The following is a 21,782-nucleotide window of genomic DNA, read 5'->3' as shown; positions in this document are numbered from 1 at the left end:
GGGGAGACTCCCAGCGCGGCGCCTGCCGCGCCTGCCGCGCCGTTGCCGGCGGCAGACGCCTCGCGGGACGCCTTGTTGTCGTCCATTAGAGGCGCCGGGGTCGGCATGCTCAAAAAGACCGACAAGAGCCTGTTGGAGAAACCCAGTGTCTTGCTCCAGGAGGCGCGCGGGGAGCCCGTGGCGCCTGCCGGCGGCGCCCCCGGCAGCGGTCCCGGCGGGCAGCCCGAGACGTTGGCGGATGCGCTAGCCAGTGCGCTCAACAAGAGGAAGAACAAGGTCGCGGACAGCGACGACGACGACGATAACGACGACTGGTAGCGCGGCACCCGCGGGCGCCAAGAGTACTTAGAGGCCTCCCCGGCCCGAAAGCAGCCACTTCTTGTCGACCCCAGCCCGGCGCCGTGGTGTTCCAGCTGCAACATGCATGCCGCCGCGCATGGCCGCGCATGCCTGGGCCGCGCACGCCGGGTCTCATCGTACTTCCCTCGCCAGCCTCCGGCGACTGCAAAACACGCTGGTTTCCTGAAGCATCCATGGGCGAGAACGTATTGCCGGTCTTGCAGGCGCTCGAAGATGCGCTCAGCTTTTGGGCCATCCAGCTATCGGCTGCGGACGCAGACTTGAAGGACAACGTGCCCGCCGCCACCGTGGAAGACCCTCTCCAGGAGTTGGTGAAGATCACCAAGCTCATCAGGGCGCACACCACCAAGGTCGGAATCATCTACGAGCCTTCGAAACTACGCAAGCTGGGCGAGGCCCGGGTCTCCACCGTGGCCGATCTCTCCAAGTCATTTGTGCTTTTCCTCTCTGCTCTAGCACAGCTCTCGCCGGGGCACATCTCGCAGCTTTTCTACGATGAAATCAGGTCGGCTGCCCTCAGCCTCGTCGTCTCCGCCACCAGCTTTGCGGCGGAGTTGAAAGGCTTGTACGAAGAGCTGTTGGCAGAGGCCCCAGCGCCGCAACGGCAGGAGAAGAGCAAGCCGGAAGTGGACCCGAGACTAGTCTCGGTGGGCAAGATCTGGTCCCTTTGCGATGGCCTCACGAAGCTCGTCGAGGGCGGCAAGTTGAAGGCCCTAGAAAAGAAAACCAAAATGCACTTGTCTCTCATCGAAGATGGCCTTGATGAGTTTGCTGACTGGGCAGAAAACCCGCAGGATATGGACGACGAGGACCCCTTCGGGCTAGAAGATGATTTTTCGGATGACGAGGACGAGCTGGATGACGGCGCTGCCCCTCCGGTCTCTGACGATGACGACGGCGCCTCCGCGAAACAAATCTCCCAAGAAAGGAATCAACTAGTGGAGTACAGCAAGGTTTGGCTCCAGAAGTTCAAGCTCGTCAAGCTTTTGTTCCTCTCCATCAACAAGTCTCTTTCCAACATCACCTCGGGCCATACCATCGACCAAATCGTCGACACAGAGACTGTCGTGGCCAGAGAGATCGACACGCTTATAGTGGAACTCATGCTCAACCAGACGCTCGACGATGTTGTGGAGAAACACGCTTTTGGCATTGACAACGCATGCTTCAAAATCATCGCCATGTTGAGAGACACAAACAAGAAGAGCGAGGCGAAGGTAAAGTGGTGTGCCTCGTGGGAATCCAAGTACAAAGAGTTCCTGGGGGAGATGTATAAGTGAGTTGAGCAGCCCGCGCGTCGGACATGGCTGTCATGAGTTGGTTTCGCAAAGCCTCTGGATTATCTTTGAGAGGCGGGTCACCTCATGGCTTTGAATCCCTGTTGCGCAGGTCGACTGCTTTTGTCGTGTGCCTTGCGGTGTATGTCCCCTAGAACTACAGGCGGGACTGTCGATAGTCAATTTTTACTAGAGAGACTCTTTGATCTAAAAAAATTGAGCAATATACGTGCCGGAGTGGTGTGAGTTTTGGTTCCCAAAACATGGAGAAGAGCGCCCTCTTATGTCATCATACCACTGCATCAGTTGCATGGTTTTAATAGTACATCTTCAAGACTCGTGTAAATTCCCCGCCTCTACGAGAAAACCAGGTCTTGAAAACCTCTAGCAGGCCGAGAAGAAATTCAGAGAGGAAAGCTACGTAAGCAGTCAGTCATATCTTAGGCGGAATGGTGGTGTTCGTGTTTATTCGAGTCGCAAATCACCCCCAGAATTCTTCTCATACATCAAGTTTCAACAACACAACGCATTCGCATCGAGTAAACCTCACCCCACAACCTCATTTTGCTCATAGTTTGTACTGAGCATCTCCGATTGATAGTTATTCGAGCAAGCCCAACGCCTTCGCATGGTGCTTGGCGTGCTCTTCAGCAAATGAGCTGATGAAAAAGTACAGGTGGTCGTAGCCCTCCACAATCCTCAAGTCTATCTTACCCTTGTAGTCGCTCCTCTTGGCACCCTTGACGAGGTTTTCCGGTTGCAAAAACTTGTCTTTTCTGTAGAAGTCATCAGCAGCGCCCTGATGGATCAAAATGTCCGGCTGGTTCTCGTGCGTGTAATGTTTGATCAAGTCCACAGGGTCATACTTCACCCAGTCGTTTCTGTCGTTGCCCAAATGAGCACTGAAATTTTTCTCGCCCCAGGCACAGTTCAGGGGGTTTGAGATCGGCGCAAAGGCACTGACACTCGTGTACTTACCAGGGTTTTTGAAAAAGCCCGCAATGGCACCGTATCCACCCATGGAATGACCGGTGATGGAGATCTTAGAGAAGTCTAGCTGTGAGAACTGCTCGGCCAATTTCTCCAAAAGTTCTTGGTGCACGTACGAGTACATGTTGTAGTTCTTGGACCATGGTTCCTGCGTGGCATCCAAGTAAAATCCGGCGCCAGTACCAAAGTCATATGAGTCGTCTTCACCAGGAATATTGGCTCCTCTTGGAGAAGTATCTGGAAACACAAGGGCAAATCCGTACTTGGCGGCGAAATAGGTCAAGAACGACTTTTCGGTGGCATTGTTGGGTGTGCATGTCAAACCTGACAAGAACATCAAAACCGGGATCTTGTCAGATTTCGAGGGAGGGACAAAAACGTTGACATCCATCTTCGTGTTGGTGGTGGTGGAGTCATGTGACAACTTATACAACTTACCGTCGTGGACAGCAATCTCTGAATTGGTTGTGAAGGACATTGTGTTGTTGGGTGCTTATTCTGCTGCGCTGATACGAATGCTTTGAGGGAAAGGCAGATGTTCTGACAAAGAATTCGGCCGAGTTATCCAGGCAATATATCAAGCAGATTTGCCACGGAATGCGCAGGAAGTTATCGCCGTTTTTGGCAAGAGAGCGCGACGCCAGATAACGAGGGCAGAATCCGGCAATTGTTTCCGCGCAGTGAATGTATTGTTTTATTTTTGCTACCGATCAGTGATCACAAAATGGACATATTATGGTCATGTTAACGTGAATATGAAGTAATCCAATGACGTCATGACGCTTTGAATGTTTTGCGGGGTATGAGCAAAGTGCACTGTAGGTAGGATTGCTGGCTATTGGAGTACTATACTAGCATGCCAGTGCCAGTGCCAGTGCGGCATCGGTGATGGCTCCGAAATTGGTCAGAAATCTTTGATTCCTTCTACAATACTATTAGTTTCAATTGATCAAAGAAATTCTCATCAATCATTTGCGTATTATTCGGACAAGTGGTCACTCAACTGCAGGTGTATCACTGCGGTGTGAAACTTTAAATAAAATGGGAGCTGAGCCTGGCAATTACGAAGAGGTGGAACGTGCAAGAACACAACAGACAAGATAAAGCCTAGTGTTTTGAATTGCACGTGACGATAAAATGAAGCACGGATAAAATGAAGCACGGATCAAACGAAGGTTACTTTTGAATCAATTCGGATTCTATGCTATTGGTATGATCACTGTGGTATATAGGTTAAAGCTGAATCAGTGAGGTGGGCCCTAATTATTCTTGTTGCACACTGTGTGGAATCATAGGTCGACCACATGGTTCCACAAACATCCAATAGCTCCATAGACAAAGAGGGTCATCTTTTTTATTCAATTTTTTCATCTTTGAACGGACCCTGTTTCATGGCTTGATACCAAACCCACAACACAAAATTGTACAGAAGGAAAGCAACAGTAATTTTAGATAATATTTTGGGTATACAGGCTACATTACCAGAAATCCCGAGAAGAACCTAGAAACAAATTGCCAATTACTGGAGAAATTGTTTTCTTGCGTGGTACACTTTCAAACAAAATTAAAGCGCTTTTAAAAAGACGCAATCGGGTGCATCGGATTACTTTAATATTCGACAAAAATCGTCCTAGTTTCATCGGTATTCCGATACAGGTTTATTGTTCCACAGCTAATTTCGATGTCGCTTGTGTGTCTCAGAGAGCAGAATAGGTACATACTACGACCGCAAGAAGCCCGTAGCCGAGTGCTTGAAGAAGCGCATAGTTCTTGTTGGATCTGATGAGCGAGTACCCAAAACTGGTGCTCACATTACCAGTATTCTCAGCATCATCTGTGGTCCCCTCTGTCGTGAAGTTCACGCCCGGGGCGGAGTCATCGATTGTGCCGTCCCAGCAATATTCTTCGAAACATTGCTTGCACTGGTCGCTCTGTTCAATGCCCTGGCGTTCCTGCTCACGCCTGATAATTGCGCATGCCACACATGTTTTCCACTCGTCGTCCAAAGTCATGTTGAGTCGAGACGCGGTCTCAAACCCGTTTCGAATCATCGAAAGCTTTTCAGGGTCCTCATACGAGAGCTGGAAGGTGGATGTGTTTGAGTGGAAGGAAAATGGCCGGTTGGCCGTGTACACAATCAACGGCGAGTCGTACACATCGTCTTCATCTGCATCATCTGCAAGCAACGACGAGAGGTTTCTGGCGTTGCATCCAAAAAACGCTGGCTTGGCTGTCAAATTGAGATTGCGAAACGAATTGACATCGGGCACATAGGGGAAGATGGTGCCGTTGCCTTGCTCTAAAAACTGTCTCTGATAGGAGGCGACCATTGACGCTCCGTCGGGCCAATTCTCGTCCGTGTCCGCAGAGTTGTCATAGGCGAAAATCACATCGACTTCCCGAGGATGTTGTAACAACGGGTACAACGGAATGTTCTGCAAATCTTCGCCGCCATCGACCAAGTACAAGGTGTCGTTCTGCACAATGCTGTCGACGCCGGCCTCACTGAAGTTTTGGAACGGGTTGGGCTTATACAGGGCAATGTCATTCTCGTCCTGCGAAATGTCCTCCAAAAACAGGCTGATGAGACTTTGGATGGTGCTGGACAAGGACGTGGTGTTGATCTGCAACACAAACTGGTTAAACAACGAGGAAGACGTCCCCATGACAAAGCCCGAGTTGTCGAATCCGCCTATACACGAGCCATTCACGGGGACGCCGTCCGATACATCCGTGCCCAAGTACTTGGTTTTCGTGAACGCGTACAAAGACGGGTCCCAGGACCCCATTTCGAAGGGGTTGAACTCAAACACCGTGGAGTTTCCACTGATGACAAAAGTTCCGGGCGTCCTGCCATCTGCCACCACAATGGGAAACGGCATTTCGTGGTCGGCAAACTCCGGAATGTCCTGGATCCCGGACCACAAAATGTTCTCGCCATAGTCGCTCTGCTCAGTGAAAAACTGATGCGACAAGGCGCGGCCCCAAGTGTCAGTCAAGGAAACGTCGAACCCGGCGTCCTCCTTGGCACTGACGTCGTCGTAGAGGTCTTTATAGTACTGGTATGCCTCGATGGGGTTCCAGCCACCCATGTTGACAACCGAGTACTCCAAGTCCCAGATATCGATCTTGTTGTCCACAATGTCCTGGATGCTGGTGAAATTGTTGTTTGCCACGGATCCAACGAGCCAGCTTCCCCCGGAAAGCCCGACCAAATACGTCGATGCCTGGAGCAAGCCGCCCAAGCCCTCGGCATGTGCACCCTCGGTTCTGTTGTCAAGCGCCGAAAGCTGTCCCGCACCGGCCAACATGGCTCTGTAGCCGCCGCCGGAAAAGGCAAGGCCAATGGTGATGGACCGGTTATTGGTGGTATTGCGGAGGAACGAAGACGCATCGAAATCGTCCAACATCGCGTCATTGAGAAACGTTTCGAGGTACGAGTCCGTGACTTTGTGTCTCTCCGTCACCCAGTCATTTTCTTCTTCAGAAAGGCTGTTGGCTAACCGAAGCAAATTCCCCTCAGGGCAGTCTATTTCAAATGGGGCGTATCCCGCGAGAACGGTGGCCACCCAAGCCAACACGCTGAGCCTCATTTTCTATGTTTTATAAGCTGAGCTGAGATAGCGAGAACAAACACAGAGAATGGGTGCTGAGAAAAAGAGGATCCAAAGGAGGTTCCGAAGTTAGCTGGATCTGCGGAGATTAAATATCAGCTGACTGAATGCGGGGCCCAATTACCTGTTTGGAGGTGCTAATGGCTGCGCTTCGCGATTAGGTCCCGGTGCGCAGAGATGCAATACCTGCAGCAAGAGCAGCGGGCATCAGAACTAGAACGGGTATTTACGTCTCCATTCGAGGGAATCTAGCTGTAAAGAGGAATGCGGATATCTCAAGGTATGCTGAAGCACACGGGCTGTGAAATTTTGTGGGCGATATCATATTTTCGTCTTAGGGCGCAGAAGTGAAATTGCGCTTCCGGTTGCTCCGCGGGGCTTGGCTCGGAAATTCGGACGTGCGTGCTACCCTTGGCACTGGCCCCTCAACCACGTGAGCTGCGTCTAAGCCCTCGTTATATGAGAACGAGACTTAGTATCTTTCTGGGGTTTCTCGGTGTGCTCTTTCTGCGGCTGCACGATTTAGTGCCTTTGCTCCAGCCATTTTTCGACATTCAAATTTGGCACGGGCGCGTCTATATGTACACCCGCCAAGAACAGATTTGTCTTCGGCCGAGCAGTGGTGACCCGTGCTCGGCATCATGACGTCATAGATCATAGTCAGTCTGATGGACTTGGGTGCAAATGATTGAAAAGGTTCCCTTCAGCATTTTCGCATCGTGTCTGCATTGTTCGAATTCCTCAACAGCCGTAGGCAGAACTTGTGAGAGCAACAGTCTATGATCTGTCTGTGAAGATGACTCGGCTCCGCAGATACGTGGATATGTTTCTCGTCCAGGTGTAGTACCAAGGCAGAGTCAATTGGCAGGGTTTGTTGCTAGACGTATTATTGCATGCCATCTTCAGGCCTTGGTAGTGATCTTCCATTCTCTGTCGTATTTTACTCCCGGCTCGCGTACTGCATTTCTTTGTTTCTGCTTTGGTAAGAGCCAGCTGGTATGTAGAATTGAGTTTTAGCCAGTGTACTATTACGAAGTTGCAAACCTCTTGTTAATCGGTCATAGAGTTCGGGTTTGTAGATAGTCGGGTTAGTCATTTTGTTTGCTAACAGTGTTTGCTTTACGAAGAATTACTGGAATCCAACGCCCCACTCGTCTCATTATCACCATAGCCATCAGATTTTAGTATTTTCAAGAAACATGAGACTAGGTCCGAAGCATTCATCTTGAGTTGCGCCATTTCAGAATATTTTGGCAAGCGTTCTTACAAATTCCTGTTTCGTATCTGCGCCCGCCAGCTCGGTACATCAAAGTTGGTGCCATCATCATTCGTAAGCATTTTTGAAAGGTAAATAGGAATCAGAAATGTGATTTGTGCTACAAAGCTTTTATTGTGGGTGCAAAATAAATTTCACAGCTCTTAAGCAAATCTGATGAAAATTGATCGTGGGAAAAATTAAACGAGTTTTTTACGGCCCATTCTACGTGACCATGAGCTCTTAGTAATCAAGCGCCGGAAAGTTAGTAACTTGATTATATTGATGAGTGCATCAACCTCATTGCCTGTTGGGCTCATCCTGATTCGATATAATTAGACATTCCGTCTTCCTGCATCCAACTGCTGTCACTCGCTTAGTTTGGAGCCATGGCTACGACAGGATCATTCTCCAGTCGCCTGCTTCGAATTACGACATCTAGGTCGATCAAGAGATCCTAATATCCCAATTGGGTCTTATATAATTGAGGAACCTCGTAGTGCCGTTTTAAAGTTGCATTCAGGAACTGGCTGCTCCACCTCACGTAGAACTTGCAGCGATGATCAGGAAAACAAAGCCCTCCTTTCTTGGTTAGCTTTTTCTTTCCTGAGATTAAAATGTCTTTAGGAGTCTGTTTATTTTTCCACGTGTGGGAAAAATGTGGCTACTCTTACGATTGTTCTCTGGTGTAGTGGCTCCGCAATACATCTTCGCTTTATTAGGCATGAATACCTCCCAATCCCCGGGATCATTTTGTCGAAAACAAACCAGGCCATGAAATGTTTCCAGGCGTGGCCCGGTAATTCAATGAGGCAAAATTCAGGCATCATCGAGTATCCACGAAAAACAAAAAAGCCTGTCAACGACGCATTTTCTATGATAGTGCGCTTTTTCCTAGACCCCAGATCTCGCGCGTGCTTCGCCTCTCTAATATCTGTGTAGGAGGCTCCAGCATAAAACAGCTCCTATAATCCCGGCCCTCCACGTGCCAATACACATGCCTGAACCCACCACATCACCCGGGATTATGCTCCAGACTCAAGTCCAGATTCTAAATGATTTGGGGCGTACCTCCAGCGAATGGTTCCAGAGCCAGCTGACGAAAAAAAAGGCCCTATGCATAGTGGGTGGCCTCTTGGGATTCGTGGCGGGAGTCACTTTGCTTGTCTTCCACAAGCGCTTCATCGCGGCCATGGCCGATGTTTCTGACTTGATAAGGGCATCCAAATTCGGTGGGCTTGCGTTGTTTGTGGCCATATTCTTTGTGGGCTTCCCTCCTCTACTTGGCTTCTCTGCACTATCCATGCTTTGCGGAATGGTCTATGGCTTCCCCGGCGGCTGGCCCTTGTTGGCCGCAGCATCGACAATCGGCTCTTTTGCGTCGTTCATGGTATATAGGTATTTTCTTCGTAACCAGGCCGAGCGGCTTGTTGCGAGGAACGAGAAGTTCCGAGCGTTCGCCGAGATCTTGAAGGAGGACGCCTCGTTGTTTCTCCTTATTCTTTTGAGGCTCTGTCCGTTGCCGTACTCGTTGTCCAATGGAGCATTGGCGGCAATTCCCAATCTCCCGGCCTCCACCTATCTTTTGGCATCGGTGATCACGTCCCCAAAGATGTTCATGCACGTGTTCATAGGGCACACCATCAAGAATCTCGGCGACGCCGAGAGGCCGGCAGCTGCCAAGGCGCTCGATGTTTTCAGCATCCTACTCACGGGCTGTGCGGTGTCGCTTGCCAGCTATATAATCTACAGAAGGATGCAGCAGAAGTTGGAGTCTTACCACGAACGAGGCCCGAACAACGACGCGATGTACGAGGACTTGGTGTTTGGTGATTTCGGCGAGAGCCCAGAACTAGGCACCAATTTGGAATTGGACGCCGCAGAGTTTGACGACGACCATTTCATCATTGCCGATGACGACGAGGACCTTCCGGCGGGCACGAACGCCCGTGGTCTTGATCTCCTAGATGAGCCGCAGGAACTCGGCAAGCCGCCGAAATACAGGGACTACTGATACCGACGGAGGCGTGGGCCTAAGCGCAACACGGGCACTTTCAATCGCCTCGTCTAGTAGCACACTCAACCCCGTCCTTATTCTATAAACAACATTCTAGTTCTTCTCTTCTCTACCTTGTCCAGCGTGCTCAAGCCCGCGTGCGCAAGCTCCGCAATGAGCTTGCTGGCGTCAGCCTCGCACACGATCTGATGGTTGACCAAGAAATAGTCACTGCTGATGAGCTCGTGGCATCTGGTGCACAGGAGGCACGAAAGGTGCCACTTTTGCTTCAACTCGTTCTCGATGCACTCGCCCTCGATGCCGCTGTGGCACGTCTCGCAGAGCGTGTTGTTGAGCGTGTGGTAGTGGTGCTTGCAGAACGCATTGTCAAGCAACACGTAAGGCGTGACCTTCTTGTTGAACGTAATGGGGCAGCCCGAGTACGAGCACTTGAAACACGCGCGGTGCCACTGTCCACTCAAGTCCCCCAGCTTCGAATACACGGGTTTCTGCGGGCCTCTTGCGTCAGCTTCGATGTTCGCCCCGCAGGAGCGGCACGGCCCGGTGCCCGCGGGCATTTTGGGGGAAACCTCGCTGGTGCGGAAGGCCGGGAACTTCGGGTCCATCACGGACTTCGGAAACGCATCGAACTCGCGCGGCGTGGGGTTCTGCCTGAGAATGTACATATCGTTCTGGGCCTCCGGAACCGGCGGCGTGTGTGGCCGAGGCTCGACGTCCTGGATGTCCTGGTCGTCCTGCTGGACCTTGGAGTCGACGTCCTCGAGCTGTTGTTGGACCTTGGAGTCGACGTCCTCGAGCTCTTGTTGGTCCCTGAAGTCGATGTCCTCGAGCTCCTGCTGGCACTTGAAATTGATGTCCTCGAGCTCCTGCTCCACCAAATGAGTCTTGGGACTGAGCGGCCTGATGGTCTCCGGCGTGCCGCCAAACGAGTCGTCTACGAACTGCGATTGCTTGAACTGCGGCGTGAATGGGCCGCCCGCCCCATCCGCCGTTTTTTGGGCTTGTGCGTGTTCGTCGTAGCGGGTCGTTTCATGGGTGTCGTTGAGGTTGTCGTCCCATTCACTCTCGCTGCGCTGGCCGTCTTGACTCATATTGTATCTTCTGCTGGAATCGTCTCTTCTGCTGGAATCGTCTCTTCCACTGGAATCGTCTCTTTCGGTCAGACTGTCTTTTTCGCTCAAATGGCGTCTTTCGCTGAAACCATCCCACCCATGCACTTGTTCTTCTCCGCCAATTTCGCCGGGACCGTCCCCTATGCTGGATATGCAGAAGGACGGAACCGCGGCAGCATTCTGGACAAAAGACCCGGTGGCCGTCACAAACGAGTCCTCGCTGTGGCCCGCGGCTTCGGCTGCAAGGCTGATCAGACTGCCGTTCTTGATCTGCTCGAGCTGCCTCTGCAACTCGCGCGCAATCTCGTCGTCCTCGTCCTCTCCGTCACTATCCGGGCCAAAAGATCTGGGCTGCTTGGAAATGATGGAGCTGATCGTGGAAAAGCGCGACGCCCGCACGTCCGTCGTCGCGCCGTGGCCGGACGTCTGCAAAAAGTCCTCGTAATCGTTCGACAGTGGTTCTGCCTGCTCGCCCGCGTCTCTTGCCGTGTCGAAATCGTGATACGGGCCGCCCTGGGTCGAGCGGGCGGCGTCGGACAAATCCACGCGCCCGAAGGACTCGGCCAAGTCGCCCCTGGCGGGAACAAACGCGGCTTTCGAGGCCTGTCGTGCCACAGAGCCGTGGGGGGCAGAGCCCCGGGGGTCGAAGGCCTTGTGTTGCTGCACGTCGTCCGCCAAGCCTGCAAGGCTGGGCCCGAGGTCGTGCGCCAAGTAGCCCGCGGTGTCGTGCACGGGATACGGCGTCTTCTGCATGAGTTCCGACGTCTTGACACTTGCCGGAGATGGCGAGGCGAGGTTGCCGGCAAAAGACTGCGCCGAGCTGGCCGAGGTGCTGGGCGTGGAGGCGCCGCTGGCACGTGACTGGTCGAACGGCGAGTCCGTGTCGACCGAGGTCTCTGCGCCCGTGTTCAACGACAGTGCGCCCTCGGAAATGCTGAGTTTGAGCTGCTTCTTGTTGCGGCCGGTGGGTCTAGCTGGGGGGTATTCCACCGCCGCGTTTGCCGACCGCGTGCGGGGGTTGATGATGTCGGGCTGGAACCGCCCAATGGACGGCCGGCCCTGGATTTTGGGCAAAGAGGTCTGAGATGCAAGGTGCCGCGGCGAGCCGGCCGCCTGGAACACGCGGGCTTTCGGCATGTGGCCCTCGGCCCACGTGTTGGGTGCATAGGGCGGCTGCGCCACTCCCAGACCAAGGGGCGACGGCTTTTCGTGGCTTTCAGACGGCGCTCGCGTAGACGTCCCGTATGAGTGTGCCGACGACGGCGTTCTGCGGCCAGATCGGAGCAGGTCTGCCTGGCTGTGGCTGGAGCCAACGGGAGAAACAGGTAGCTGTTTTGAATAGAGCGAGCGGCCGTCGCTGGGCAGGCGGTGGCCCAAGTTGACGTCAAAACCCGCCCGTTCGTACACGCTCTTGTACCGAAGTTCCGTTTTCAAAGGCGGAAAAGGCGAGTCGAGCGGAATCACCGGGCTCAGGCCGCCACGCGAGCTTCTGGGGAGGGGGGCCAGGTGCATGACTGCAATGCGGTTCCAGGGGTGAAGCTTCCCAGCAGTATTTCAGGTGTTTTTTGGCGCTGGGTCCAGACACAAAAACGACCTCGAACACGAACAATGGTTTGTGCTGCGGGCTGTGGAGCACAAGGTGGCACGATGAAACACCTAGAATTGTGCCCGAGGCGAGTACAGCAATGGATGAGCTGGGCAAACAAGCAGCAACAATACAAAGGGAACGGCGATGCAAATCCCAAACGATGAAGGGGCCTTTGTTCTTTTGGACCAAACAGAACGATGCTTGCGGTGAGAAGACTATTCGGCAGACAGGTTCTCAACGCGGAAAACATGCCCGCAGAGACGCGCTCATAAGCGAGTCGCGGGGCGTATGCCGGCCGGGTCGCGCGTGTGCTTGGGGCGGATGCAGGCGGCGCCCAAACAACCTGCACGCGGGGCGTCCTCAGGGTGGCGCGGGCACGCCGCCGCAATGCCGTTCTGCAGATAGGCGCGACTCCCGAAAGAAGACAAGGCCACGAACTGAACAATGGCAACTAGAATAGCAGATATGGTGTTTATGATTGCGCTAGTGTGAGCCAAGGGCATCGTTGCATGTGCCTCTTTGTTGCGCCAATTGCTCCCTGCCGTGTGCCGCTGCTGGGTGTTAGTCCTGTTGACCCTCCATTCCCTACGCATGTCAATGTTGCGAAACCGCTACGTGCAAGCATCGCCTCTGAACATAGCATATGCCAGGTGTCTCACTATCGGGTTTTCTGGCCACGCATATTACATAGGGGAAGTTGCCAGTTAAGCCTTGCCAGTCACTCGATATTCTTTCATGAAACTTTCCCCGGTATGGTTGTATCGCTCGCCGTCCCGCGCAGTTGTATATGGTTTATCTTGAAGGAGAACGCCAAGCATACATTTAGAGCACATTCTCACACGAGCGTGATCGTTGGTAGCTATTAGTTTGTTGCGTTGTCTTGCTCTGACCATGCGACTGCACAAGCGTTCGGAACCGAATGCCAACTGTGGCCTCATTATCGAGTCCTCACGAAGATCTCCCACCAGCTGTCTTTCCAAAGTGTATTTTCTCTCTGTGCCTTATTTCAACATTTTAGGGGAGCAGGCCAGTCCGCGCCATTTGCGGACAAATCTTTTTTCTTTGATTAATCTCTCAAATTAGTTTATGTTTTAACGCTTCGCTGTTCTTATTACCGGACACGTCCATTGTGACATGAGACAAGATGATTTCAGATTCGAATGTTTTGACGTATGTCTCTAGTCTTCATTGTCCCGGAATACTACTATGTGTTTTACAATACAAAAAGTGTGAAAACTGCTGCTTTTTCAAAATAAATGCGAACCAACGACATTTGACCAAGTAATTGCCGAATGCCGTCTTGAGCTCCCAGAATCACCTCGGGAACACTGCCCATAATTCAACATGTGTAAAAGATTACATTCACTTCCGTTCTCAAGTCTCAAGTTGTTCTTGCCTGCAGAAGATGATGGATACATCAAATTGGAAATGCACAAATGAATACATCACTACCAATTTTAATCACCCTTTTATTCGATTTATCTTTGAGAACAGTGTACATTGACCACAAATTACAATCCTCCTGAAGTTGAATTAAGACAGGTCCCACATAGTATTATCGATCCTCCATTGTCTAGTCTCAAGAGGGTTGGTTGTCAAAGCCTTCACGCTTATGCTCATGGAAAGGATCTTATCTATGCTCCCCATGGCTGAGTAACAGCATTGATCGTACTTCAAGAATTTACGAATTTTTAGAGATAAAAGAATATGAAGAGACCGTCAATTTGCTCCCAAATGTTCAGGTTTATAACCATTGGAACAAGTCCATCATGCCTCTCTGATCGAGTTATTTACAGATCTTCCACATAGAAAGCAGGAAAGAATTGGTTCAAAATTCTGATCACTCTGCAAAACGGAGACTAAAGGGTCGAACACTATTTGTGCTTATGTTTCCAGAAATTAGACTTCATCCAATGAGTACAATCTTCCTTTTGGAAATTGAGCACCTAACCAAAGTCGAGATTCTCTTCACAACTAGCCACTCGGTCGGCCACCACAAGCAACAACATAAATCCAAAAACAAAAGAGACATGTTGGTCAAGCATACAAGCACAGGGCTCATGGCGGGGTTTAGAATATGCCCAACTTCGGCTGAAGACAGCCCTGGGTGTAGCATGCAAATACGTGATGAAAACTCACCTTCACAAAACTTAGCAAGCAGGACCAAGTCCTTAACACACTTTCACAAAAAATCAGACTTCGGTTCCGCAAGAACAAGTCGCAGAGCACCTAAAAATGCAAGTCGAATCAAAACCGGAGCTCCAAAACCACTAACTACTTGTCGCAGCAGTCCACTCACACAAGGCATCAGTCTGCCACTCAAAATTCACTACACGTGTTGTCGTCCGTTATACTTTTATTAATTACAATACACTCATGCGGATTAGACGTAACCGATTCTGTTGGCAACGTCCAAGGCATCGTGGTCAGCAGTCAATCTGATGTAGGCCTTCTTGGTACCGTTTGGTCTGATCATGGTGTTGACCTTCTCGACGTCAACCTCGTACAACTCCTTGACGGCAGCCTTGATTTGGTGCTTGTTGGACTTCAAGCTGACTTGGAAAACCAAGGTGTTACCGTCCTCGACCTGCTTGATAGCGGTCTCAGAGGCAATAGGAGACTCGATCACCTTGTAGGCGTCCATTCTGTTGTAGTGAGGAACGGCCTTTCTGGCGTATCTTGGAGCCTTGGCCAACTTCAAGGTCTTTGGCAATCTGAAGGTGGTGTTGGTTCTCACCTTGACCGCCTTCTTGGAGTTGGTACCCTTCAAGGCAGATTTCTTAGCAGCAGCAGCCTGAGTGTCTGAATAATGTTAGTACGGAAGATCGGGATGCGCATTATTTTGCGGTACTGGTTGCGATTAGCGTGCTTGTAGTGATCAGCATTTTGGGTGGTGTGGAAATATGATATTCACCGTGCTCACCAATATATAGTATACGACACCACTCTTAGGGCGAGCACAAGGACATCTCCGCTGACTAAGAAAAAAAGCATACAAAGAAAGGTTCTCCCAAAAAACTCTTTCCTTTTTCGTTTGTTTTTCTTTTGTTTAGGCAGATTTCGGTTGGCTCATATCTCTTGGCGGTGAAGAGCAGATATTGAAGAAGCATAGGGTGCATTTTGGTCCGAGGAAGAAAATCAGCGAAACCACATCGCAAAATGAACAGATGACGGTCAGAACCCCAGACTTGTCGAGACCACTAGTCCGGAAAGCAGCTCACTATATAGAAGAGCGGCTAATCGCAATGTTGGTGGTGTTTACATACTTGGAGCCATCTTTAATCTTTGTCTAACAGGAGTTGAAAAGGTGGACATGAGAGGGTGGAAAAAATTCTACCCTCGCCCAGGCGCAGAGCCCGTCCGCGGCGGGCCTGGTGCTGCGTAGTGCACATAGGCCGTTTTCGTGAGGGCATCTGCCTGCGACTCCTCGCTGCGCGCACGTGACGAGAGTGACTTGCAAATTTCGCTCTCTGTGCGGCGGCGTCCTGCAGGCGCTGTCGGGCCCTTATCTTCGAGTGCTCGCCTGGGCTTGCTCAATTAACCGTAGCTCTCCAACACTGGATCATTGGAAATGGCTTTTCAGGGACATATACACACAGTAGCCGGAAATCTTGAGGCTCAGCGTGCTGGGCTGTGATTCTATATGTGAGGAGCCGATTTTGTATCAGTCTGATATTTCCGGTGTCAATGCTTCCCATGGGACAGTGACCATTCTTGAGCTCTCATATAGGCCATCAGCTGATAGCTTGAGAATCCCAAATTCGAGTGATCTCCAGAGATTGGCTTATTGTGGCGTCTAGTATGGGGTTTGTTTCTTTTGTTCTCAAGCCATGTGTTCTAGTTCTGCACGGAACTGCCTGTGCCGTTTGCAGGTATCTCTCATGTATTGCAGGAAATTACTGAGTCTCGAAATCCCCACGACTCTATGTTCTCCGCGCATGTCTTCGAATTTGTATTTCAAGGCTTAATCGCCATATTTACGAGGCACAATTGCAATCAGCTGCGCCAGCTGCATTCATGTCCACAGTCATCCGGGACACTACAGTCACCACAGTAGCTACCATGGCACACCTGTATCCCATTTGTATTCTGCATAATCTCACTTGTAGCCTGCGACTGAAATCCAACCGGCCGTCATAACAGAGAGGACCCAAATGCCATCCGAGCAAGCCTACACTATGTCCTCCAATCTATAGATAATACGCTATGTACACGATGGCGCTCTACAAACGACGCACCTTCTTGGGCCGGGCACCACCGAACTTTAACTTGGTGTTGTCCGTCACCCTAACGACGTGTGGCCGGATGAAGGCACCCTCCTTACCCTGCAAAGCAGACGAAAACGCCTCTCTGCCCTTGCCGAAGTCTTTCAACACAATTTCAATCTTGTCGCTTGGCGCAAGAAGGTTCTTTTCCTCAATGGCCTTGAACAAACGCGTGCTGACCTGATACGCAGCCTCGTACTCGGCCCTATTGCTCTTTCTGAATCCCAACATGCCCGCACTGAAATGGAGTTTGATGTGGTGGGGCAACCTCATGTAGTACAACACCTTTTCGTTGTAAGACAAGTTCTTGTTTTTCTTGAGAAAGTTCAAATCCTCCACCACTGCCACGAAAGAACACAACGTGTTGTGCCTGTGGAAAGACCCATACAATTTCCACATCACCACCCGTTCATTCTTTCTGGCGGCCTCAACGGACGTTTCCTGCGATTCTATAGGGGCCTGCACCGCCACGAAGTTAGTCATAGATGTGCTGAACCATCTTGAGGCTAGAGACGAGGTATTGAGTGAAATCGCTTGCTTGCGAAGCGTGTTAAGTCCAGAAAACATGTCGATACTGACACTGTGCTAGGCCGGCTAGAATTTTTTGTTTCTCGCTCATGGATATTGGGCTGGTGCACGGGTGTGATGTGGGCTGGCTGGGTTGGCCTGGGTGTTCGTGGGAGTTTGGAGGTATGGCACTTTACAAACTGGAAGTGCTTGGGTGTTTTGGGTATTTGTTTTCGGTGTGCAGATATCTGGCTCTAATTCTTGAATCGATTGGATGTCTTCGGGAATGCGGTGGTGTCTATGCGGCCCTCGATTAAAAAACGGCTCGCGATACATATGCGATCAGACTAGGTAATTGCAACGAGAATACACATTCCGATCTTTTTAGTGTCCATGTGTCCATTCATTTTTACCTGGAGTATGTTCTGGTCTGGCAAAAAAGAGACATGTTCGGCCTCAAGACAATCGGTGTGTTTGAGAAAGACAGAAGTCTATGGGCTGTTGCGACTGTTTGATTCCGATCGTTCAGTATCTTCCACTGTATTTCTTTTTGTCCATTTCTTCTCTAATTAAGCACTAACCCTTCAGAGCTTTCCAGTATTCTACCTCATTTATGGAGACCGACCCACCTTTCCAGAGTATAGCAGGGCTACGATTCGCATGTACTAATTTCGCACCCACCGCAAGTCTAGCATCTTTATTCTTGTCTCACGGGCTCCGGTAGAAAGTAACATGCAGCCACTTAACTCACATTCAGTTTTTCCTGCAGTACAGTTTCACTTCGGCCATTAAGCCCGGTCGCAAGACGTGTCTCAGTATTTCACATTTGTCTTTCCAGAAAGTCACGGTCAACCCATACGATGCAAGTACGAATCAGACATGCTCTGAGAATACCGCTCTGACTGTTTGCAATTTCAAAGCAGCTCATAGAGGGGGTAATAGTATTAGGACCCTGTCGCAATGTTTTACGGCATCCAAAAAGTGGTCTCATGGACCGCAATATTCGTGAAGTCACCTTAATAAATACGTTTAAAGCGCAAAACAATAGGTACTTCCAGGGCACAAAACCAAGCTCGTATAGGCCTTTGAGAAATGTGAGTTTTAGAATAACTGATTCGGTTAAAGTAGCATTTAGTGGAGATTGATTAAATGGCTGTGTGAAGGTGAAATATTCAAGTTCGCACGGGAATAACTAATGGATCTCTTAGAGATCAAGTAATAAGAGGCAATACACAAATCTCTCTTGATATAGTGAGTCCACACCCCAAGATAAAAAGAACGAGGCCTGTTATGGAAGACATACAAAGCTATACATTTGGGCGTTTCTTTCTCAACGATAAAAGAACAGACAAGTACCTCGATCTAGGCCAGATGAAAAATCTTTATTTCGACCTACCCTTAGCTCTAGGTGCTCATACCACCAATAGCTTGTGAAATGCAGGATATTGTGCTCCATTTATTTGCATGAAATGGGCTTGAGTATTATATTCTCCTGGAGCCGCCATGCGCCATATTCGGTGGCATCCTCTAAATGCAAACATGCCCTCAAATACAAGCCGACATTCTGAAATATTCATTCCAAATGCTTATGGCGCATCGGATTCAGTCCACCTTGGTATTTGGTACCACGCATCGTAATGGACTCCCCGTTCTTTTGTTGCTTGTAGGTCCAAGTGCATGGCTGGGTCAGATGGGCCAATTTCTCACTATTAGCGGTGCGACAGAATGCCTGGCACGGCGCAGACCAATCAATCCGCTACGGCATAGACACGCCGCACCTAACCGCAACTGGAGTCCGGTTCCGGGATGCTGGGATCGGTTGCAGTTTCTGGCTGGCTATATTTTCTGGGGTCGTATGTCTACTACTGGCGCTGCCCATTGACTCTGCTCGTTATATACTTGTTCTCACTTTTTGACTTTGTTTATTGGCGTTTTGCATGGTTCGATATTCGTCCTCGCGGGCTGGCTTACCAAAAGAGCCTCACCCTACAAGCCTCAGAAATCCCATTGCCACGTAACGCTCGCCTTGTTAGCGCCAATAAGTCAGGAGAAAAAAAAGTACTGCTATCACGCGGAAGGATGACTAAACCCAATAAACTCAGGAGCTTGACGTTCCACGAAACCAACAAGCAAAATAGAAAAATGCACTTGTCATAGACTCTGTCGCTGACTCTACCCATGGTTTTGGCCCTATTCCGTCCTTTTCTGCGCCTTTTGTTTGTTTTGTTTTCTGTCCTTCTCTTTGTCTTTTTTCGTGGTCTCTTGTTGTCCTGCCCTTACAGACGTGTCTCGCATGGCGCTATTATTCTTGCTAATTGCGGCACGTGAGCCCATTGTCCGCACCTACCGCGACTATCGGTACCAATTGTGCCAGGTTCCAGTTTGGTGGCACTTTCCAAAAAGACACCCCATCCGGAAAACGCCACGGAATTCCCCAATTGGAGCTCTGATTTAAGCGCTGCAAACCTAACACGTCTTCTTTACCCTCGCCCTGCCGCAGCTGGATTCGTTGCCCCTAATTCCCCTGCTTACCCCCCGCTTGTTTTTTTCTGCCGCAACCGCCGTAGCCGCCCACCACAAGAACCAGTTGGCCGTCAAACCTGACTAGCCCCACCCGTAATTCGAGCACAAATACCGGTTTTGGAATGGCGGACCACATGGATACCCAGGAGTATGTGCTTGACGAAGTTGTCGACAACGAGACGTCGCAAAGCCTGCCCATGTTTGTTAAGGAGTACAAGGAAATCGGCAAAGGTGCCTTTGGCACGGTGGTCGAGGCCCTGCTTGCACACCTTGACGAAAACGGGCAGCCTCGCCCCGCCCGCTTGGGGCCTTTTGCGATCAAACGCGTTTTGGCGCAAACCGAGTACAAATGCCGTGAGTTGGAGATCTTGAGAGCCGTCAACCACCCCAACGTGGTGTGCTTGAAGTATTTCTTCGATAAGCGGAGCCGAACCGACGGCAAAATGTATCAGAACTTGGTCATGGAGTGCTTGCCGCTGAACTTGCAGAGCGAAATCAAGTACTACCGCCATCTGAAATACACCATTCCGTACCCTCATATGAAGGCGTACACGTTCCAGCTAGCACGTGCCATGCTCTACTTGCACGGCATGAACATCTCCCACCGCGACATCAAGCCCTCCAATATTTTGATTGACCCGTCCACTGTACGCTTGAAGATCTGCGACTTTGGTAGCGCCAAGCAGTTGGAGCCCAACCAGCCGTCCGTCAGCTATATCTGCTCGCGCTTTTACCGTGCGCCCGAGCTTATCGTTGGGTGCACCGTGTACACCACGAAGATTGACATCTGGGGGCTCGGCTGTGTCATTGCCGAGATGTTTTTGGGAAAGCCCATCTTCCAAGGCGTGTCATCTGAGTTGCAGTTGAAGGAAGTTTCGAAATTGTTGGGGCCACCGCCAAAAACCTTCTTTTTCAATAGCAACCCGCAGTACAGAGGCAACATGTTCTCCACAAAGCTCTTCACAGGCACAATCCAGGAACGGTTTGAGCGCATCTTCTCCAACTCGCCGCCTGACGTGATTGATTTGTTGCTTAAGGTATTGGTATATGACCCGGAAGCCAGGGCCAGCGCCAAGTCTATCATGCTCCATCCGTTCTTCGATGAGCTCAAACAGGAGTCGTTCAAAGTATACCCAAGGGGCGCTGCGGAACCCATCAAATTGAAATTATACGATTTAAGCGAATACGAGCTAAATCTCATGGGTCCTTTGCGTGACGAGTTTTTGCGGCCTTTGCAGCGCACGAACGAGGAGTTTTGATTTGGGATATGGCATAAAGTATTTCAGGAGAAAGTGAAGTATAAAGCGGTCTGGCTTAGCACTTTATCTATTGAGAAGTATTCATTTCTATAGGAATATCACGCTATTTATAGATTAAATCTAAAGGTATTCACGTGTTTATTGCATTCTCACAAAACCCGCTACTTCTGTTCACTTCACTGGGTAGTATCTTGCTTCAAGTGCCTATTGTTCAAGGGGGATTCAGGCGCAAAGCCCCGATTGGACCAGCCGTAGTCGAACATGTGCCGTATCACTTAATTCAATGCCAAGCTATAACTGTACTCGTCTTCTATATTCTGCGATAACCACAAAATAATACAACTCAACATAATTGAGCCGTTACAGATGATGTTCGACACACCCATGCCCAACGTGGGGAATGTGTATTGTTTCATCAAGAACTTCAAGATGAACACCATAAATGACCCTGCCAAACCACCAGCCAAAAGCGAAAACCCGAAAAAGAGAATCACCCTGGCTGCCCAGGCGTTGCCGCTCCCGTCGCCCAAAAACAGGTTCTGGCCTTCGGAGAACAAATTCGATTTTTCGATAGAATTGACAATGAGCATTCCAAGCATGGAGCATATGAAAGGGATCCAGTCAACAAATGTAACGTGGACAACACTTGCATTCACAGTTTTGGAATAGATAGCGGCGTCTACCATGGACCATAACCCGATGGCAAAAAGAGCACCAGCTACGTAGATGCCAATGGATCTTAATTTTTGAGATTTTGGAAGGCGGAGCAGCGCCGCATTCAATCGAAATAAGCTTCTGGGCTGTTCCATGACGAGGTATAATGAAGTAGGTTTCTTGCCGTGAGCTGGAGCCCGTGCCCGAAAGAGGCGGAGACGATAGTGTTGTCGTGGTGCACGGGTGTGTGCGTGGGCATATCACTGCATTCGTCCCCCCACCACGCCAGACACCTTCCAATACCAGCTCATTCTCCAAAGTCGCGGAAAGCCTTTCAAAATACAGCCAGTACGTCAAGTTC

The 21,782-nt window shown here is 50.4% G+C and overlaps 9 protein-coding genes across 9 annotated transcripts in view; 3 read left to right on the top strand and 6 right to left on the bottom strand.

Annotated features, from left to right (window-relative positions):
* The window catches only part of METBIDRAFT_13241 (WH1-domain-containing protein), a gene marked incomplete at both ends in the record, with an annotated part of 4,350 nt that extends 2,710 nt beyond the window's left edge, over positions 1–1,640 (top strand). The window contains 2 exons of the mRNA XM_018854325.1: positions 90–250; positions 319–1,640. Coding sequence (XP_018710007.1) covers positions 90–250; positions 319–1,640 — 1,483 coding nt within the window. The remainder of the gene's footprint in view (positions 1–89; positions 251–318) is intronic.
* Positions 1,641–2,238: 598 nt separating this feature from the next.
* METBIDRAFT_79499 (S-formylglutathione hydrolase) lies at positions 2,239–3,105 on the bottom strand (the record flags this gene model as incomplete). Its single annotated transcript, XM_018859075.1, has 1 exon — positions 2,239–3,105. The coding sequence occupies one exon, from the start codon at positions 3,103–3,105 to the stop codon at positions 2,239–2,241; it is 867 nt and encodes a 288-aa protein (XP_018710006.1).
* A 912-nt stretch (positions 3,106–4,017) lies between these two features.
* Positions 4,018–6,666, bottom strand: METBIDRAFT_33162 (lysophospholipase family protein). The gene has a single exon (XM_018856237.1). It carries the CDS (start codon positions 6,218–6,220, stop codon positions 4,325–4,327), a length of 1,896 nt encoding a protein of 631 aa, XP_018710005.1. The 5' UTR covers positions 6,221–6,666; the 3' UTR covers positions 4,018–4,324.
* Positions 6,667–8,523: 1,857 nt separating this feature from the next.
* On the top strand, positions 8,524–9,510 carry METBIDRAFT_45716 (uncharacterized protein; the record flags this gene model as incomplete). The annotated part of the gene is made up of 1 exon (XM_018857952.1): positions 8,524–9,510. The coding sequence occupies one exon, from the start codon at positions 8,524–8,526 to the stop codon at positions 9,508–9,510; it is 987 nt and encodes a 328-aa protein (XP_018710004.1).
* Positions 9,511–9,549: 39 nt separating this feature from the next.
* Positions 9,550–12,430, bottom strand: METBIDRAFT_214240 (uncharacterized protein). The gene has a single exon (XM_018855072.1). The coding sequence runs from the start codon at positions 12,135–12,137 to the stop codon at positions 9,588–9,590; it is 2,550 nt and encodes an 849-aa protein (XP_018710003.1). The 5' UTR covers positions 12,138–12,430; the 3' UTR covers positions 9,550–9,587.
* Positions 12,431–14,596: 2,166 nt separating this feature from the next.
* On the bottom strand, positions 14,597–15,501 carry RPL25 (60S ribosomal protein uL23; the record flags this gene model as incomplete). Its single annotated transcript, XM_018859293.1, has 2 exons — positions 15,065–15,501; positions 14,597–15,015 (listed from the first exon to the last, which is right to left on the bottom strand). The coding sequence occupies exons 1-2, from the start codon at positions 15,096–15,098 to the stop codon at positions 14,597–14,599; spliced, it is 453 nt and encodes a 150-aa protein (XP_018710002.1). The 5' UTR covers positions 15,099–15,501.
* A 935-nt stretch (positions 15,502–16,436) lies between these two features.
* On the bottom strand, positions 16,437–16,961 carry METBIDRAFT_46154 (mitochondrial 37S ribosomal protein YmS18; the record flags this gene model as incomplete). The annotated part of the gene is made up of 1 exon (XM_018857997.1): positions 16,437–16,961. The coding sequence occupies one exon, from the start codon at positions 16,959–16,961 to the stop codon at positions 16,437–16,439; it is 525 nt and encodes a 174-aa protein (XP_018710001.1).
* A 2,681-nt stretch (positions 16,962–19,642) lies between these two features.
* Positions 19,643–20,767, top strand: METBIDRAFT_46191 (serine/threonine/tyrosine protein kinase; the record flags this gene model as incomplete). Its single annotated transcript, XM_018858002.1, has 1 exon — positions 19,643–20,767. One exon carries the CDS (start codon positions 19,643–19,645, stop codon positions 20,765–20,767), a length of 1,125 nt encoding a protein of 374 aa, XP_018710000.1.
* A 137-nt stretch (positions 20,768–20,904) lies between these two features.
* On the bottom strand, positions 20,905–21,703 carry METBIDRAFT_214282 (uncharacterized protein). Its single transcript, XM_018855073.1, has one exon. The coding sequence runs from the start codon at positions 21,574–21,576 to the stop codon at positions 21,043–21,045; it is 534 nt and encodes a 177-aa protein (XP_018709999.1). The 5' UTR covers positions 21,577–21,703; the 3' UTR covers positions 20,905–21,042.
* Positions 21,704–21,782: the final 79 nt, after the last annotated feature.

The sequence above is a fragment of the Metschnikowia bicuspidata genome, assembly GCF_001664035.1.
Source record: "Metschnikowia bicuspidata var. bicuspidata NRRL YB-4993 chromosome Unknown METBIscaffold_6, whole genome shotgun sequence".
Lineage (NCBI taxonomy): Eukaryota > Fungi > Ascomycota > Pichiomycetes > Serinales > Metschnikowiaceae > Metschnikowia > Metschnikowia bicuspidata.
This window is presented reverse-complemented; position numbering and strand designations above follow the sequence as displayed.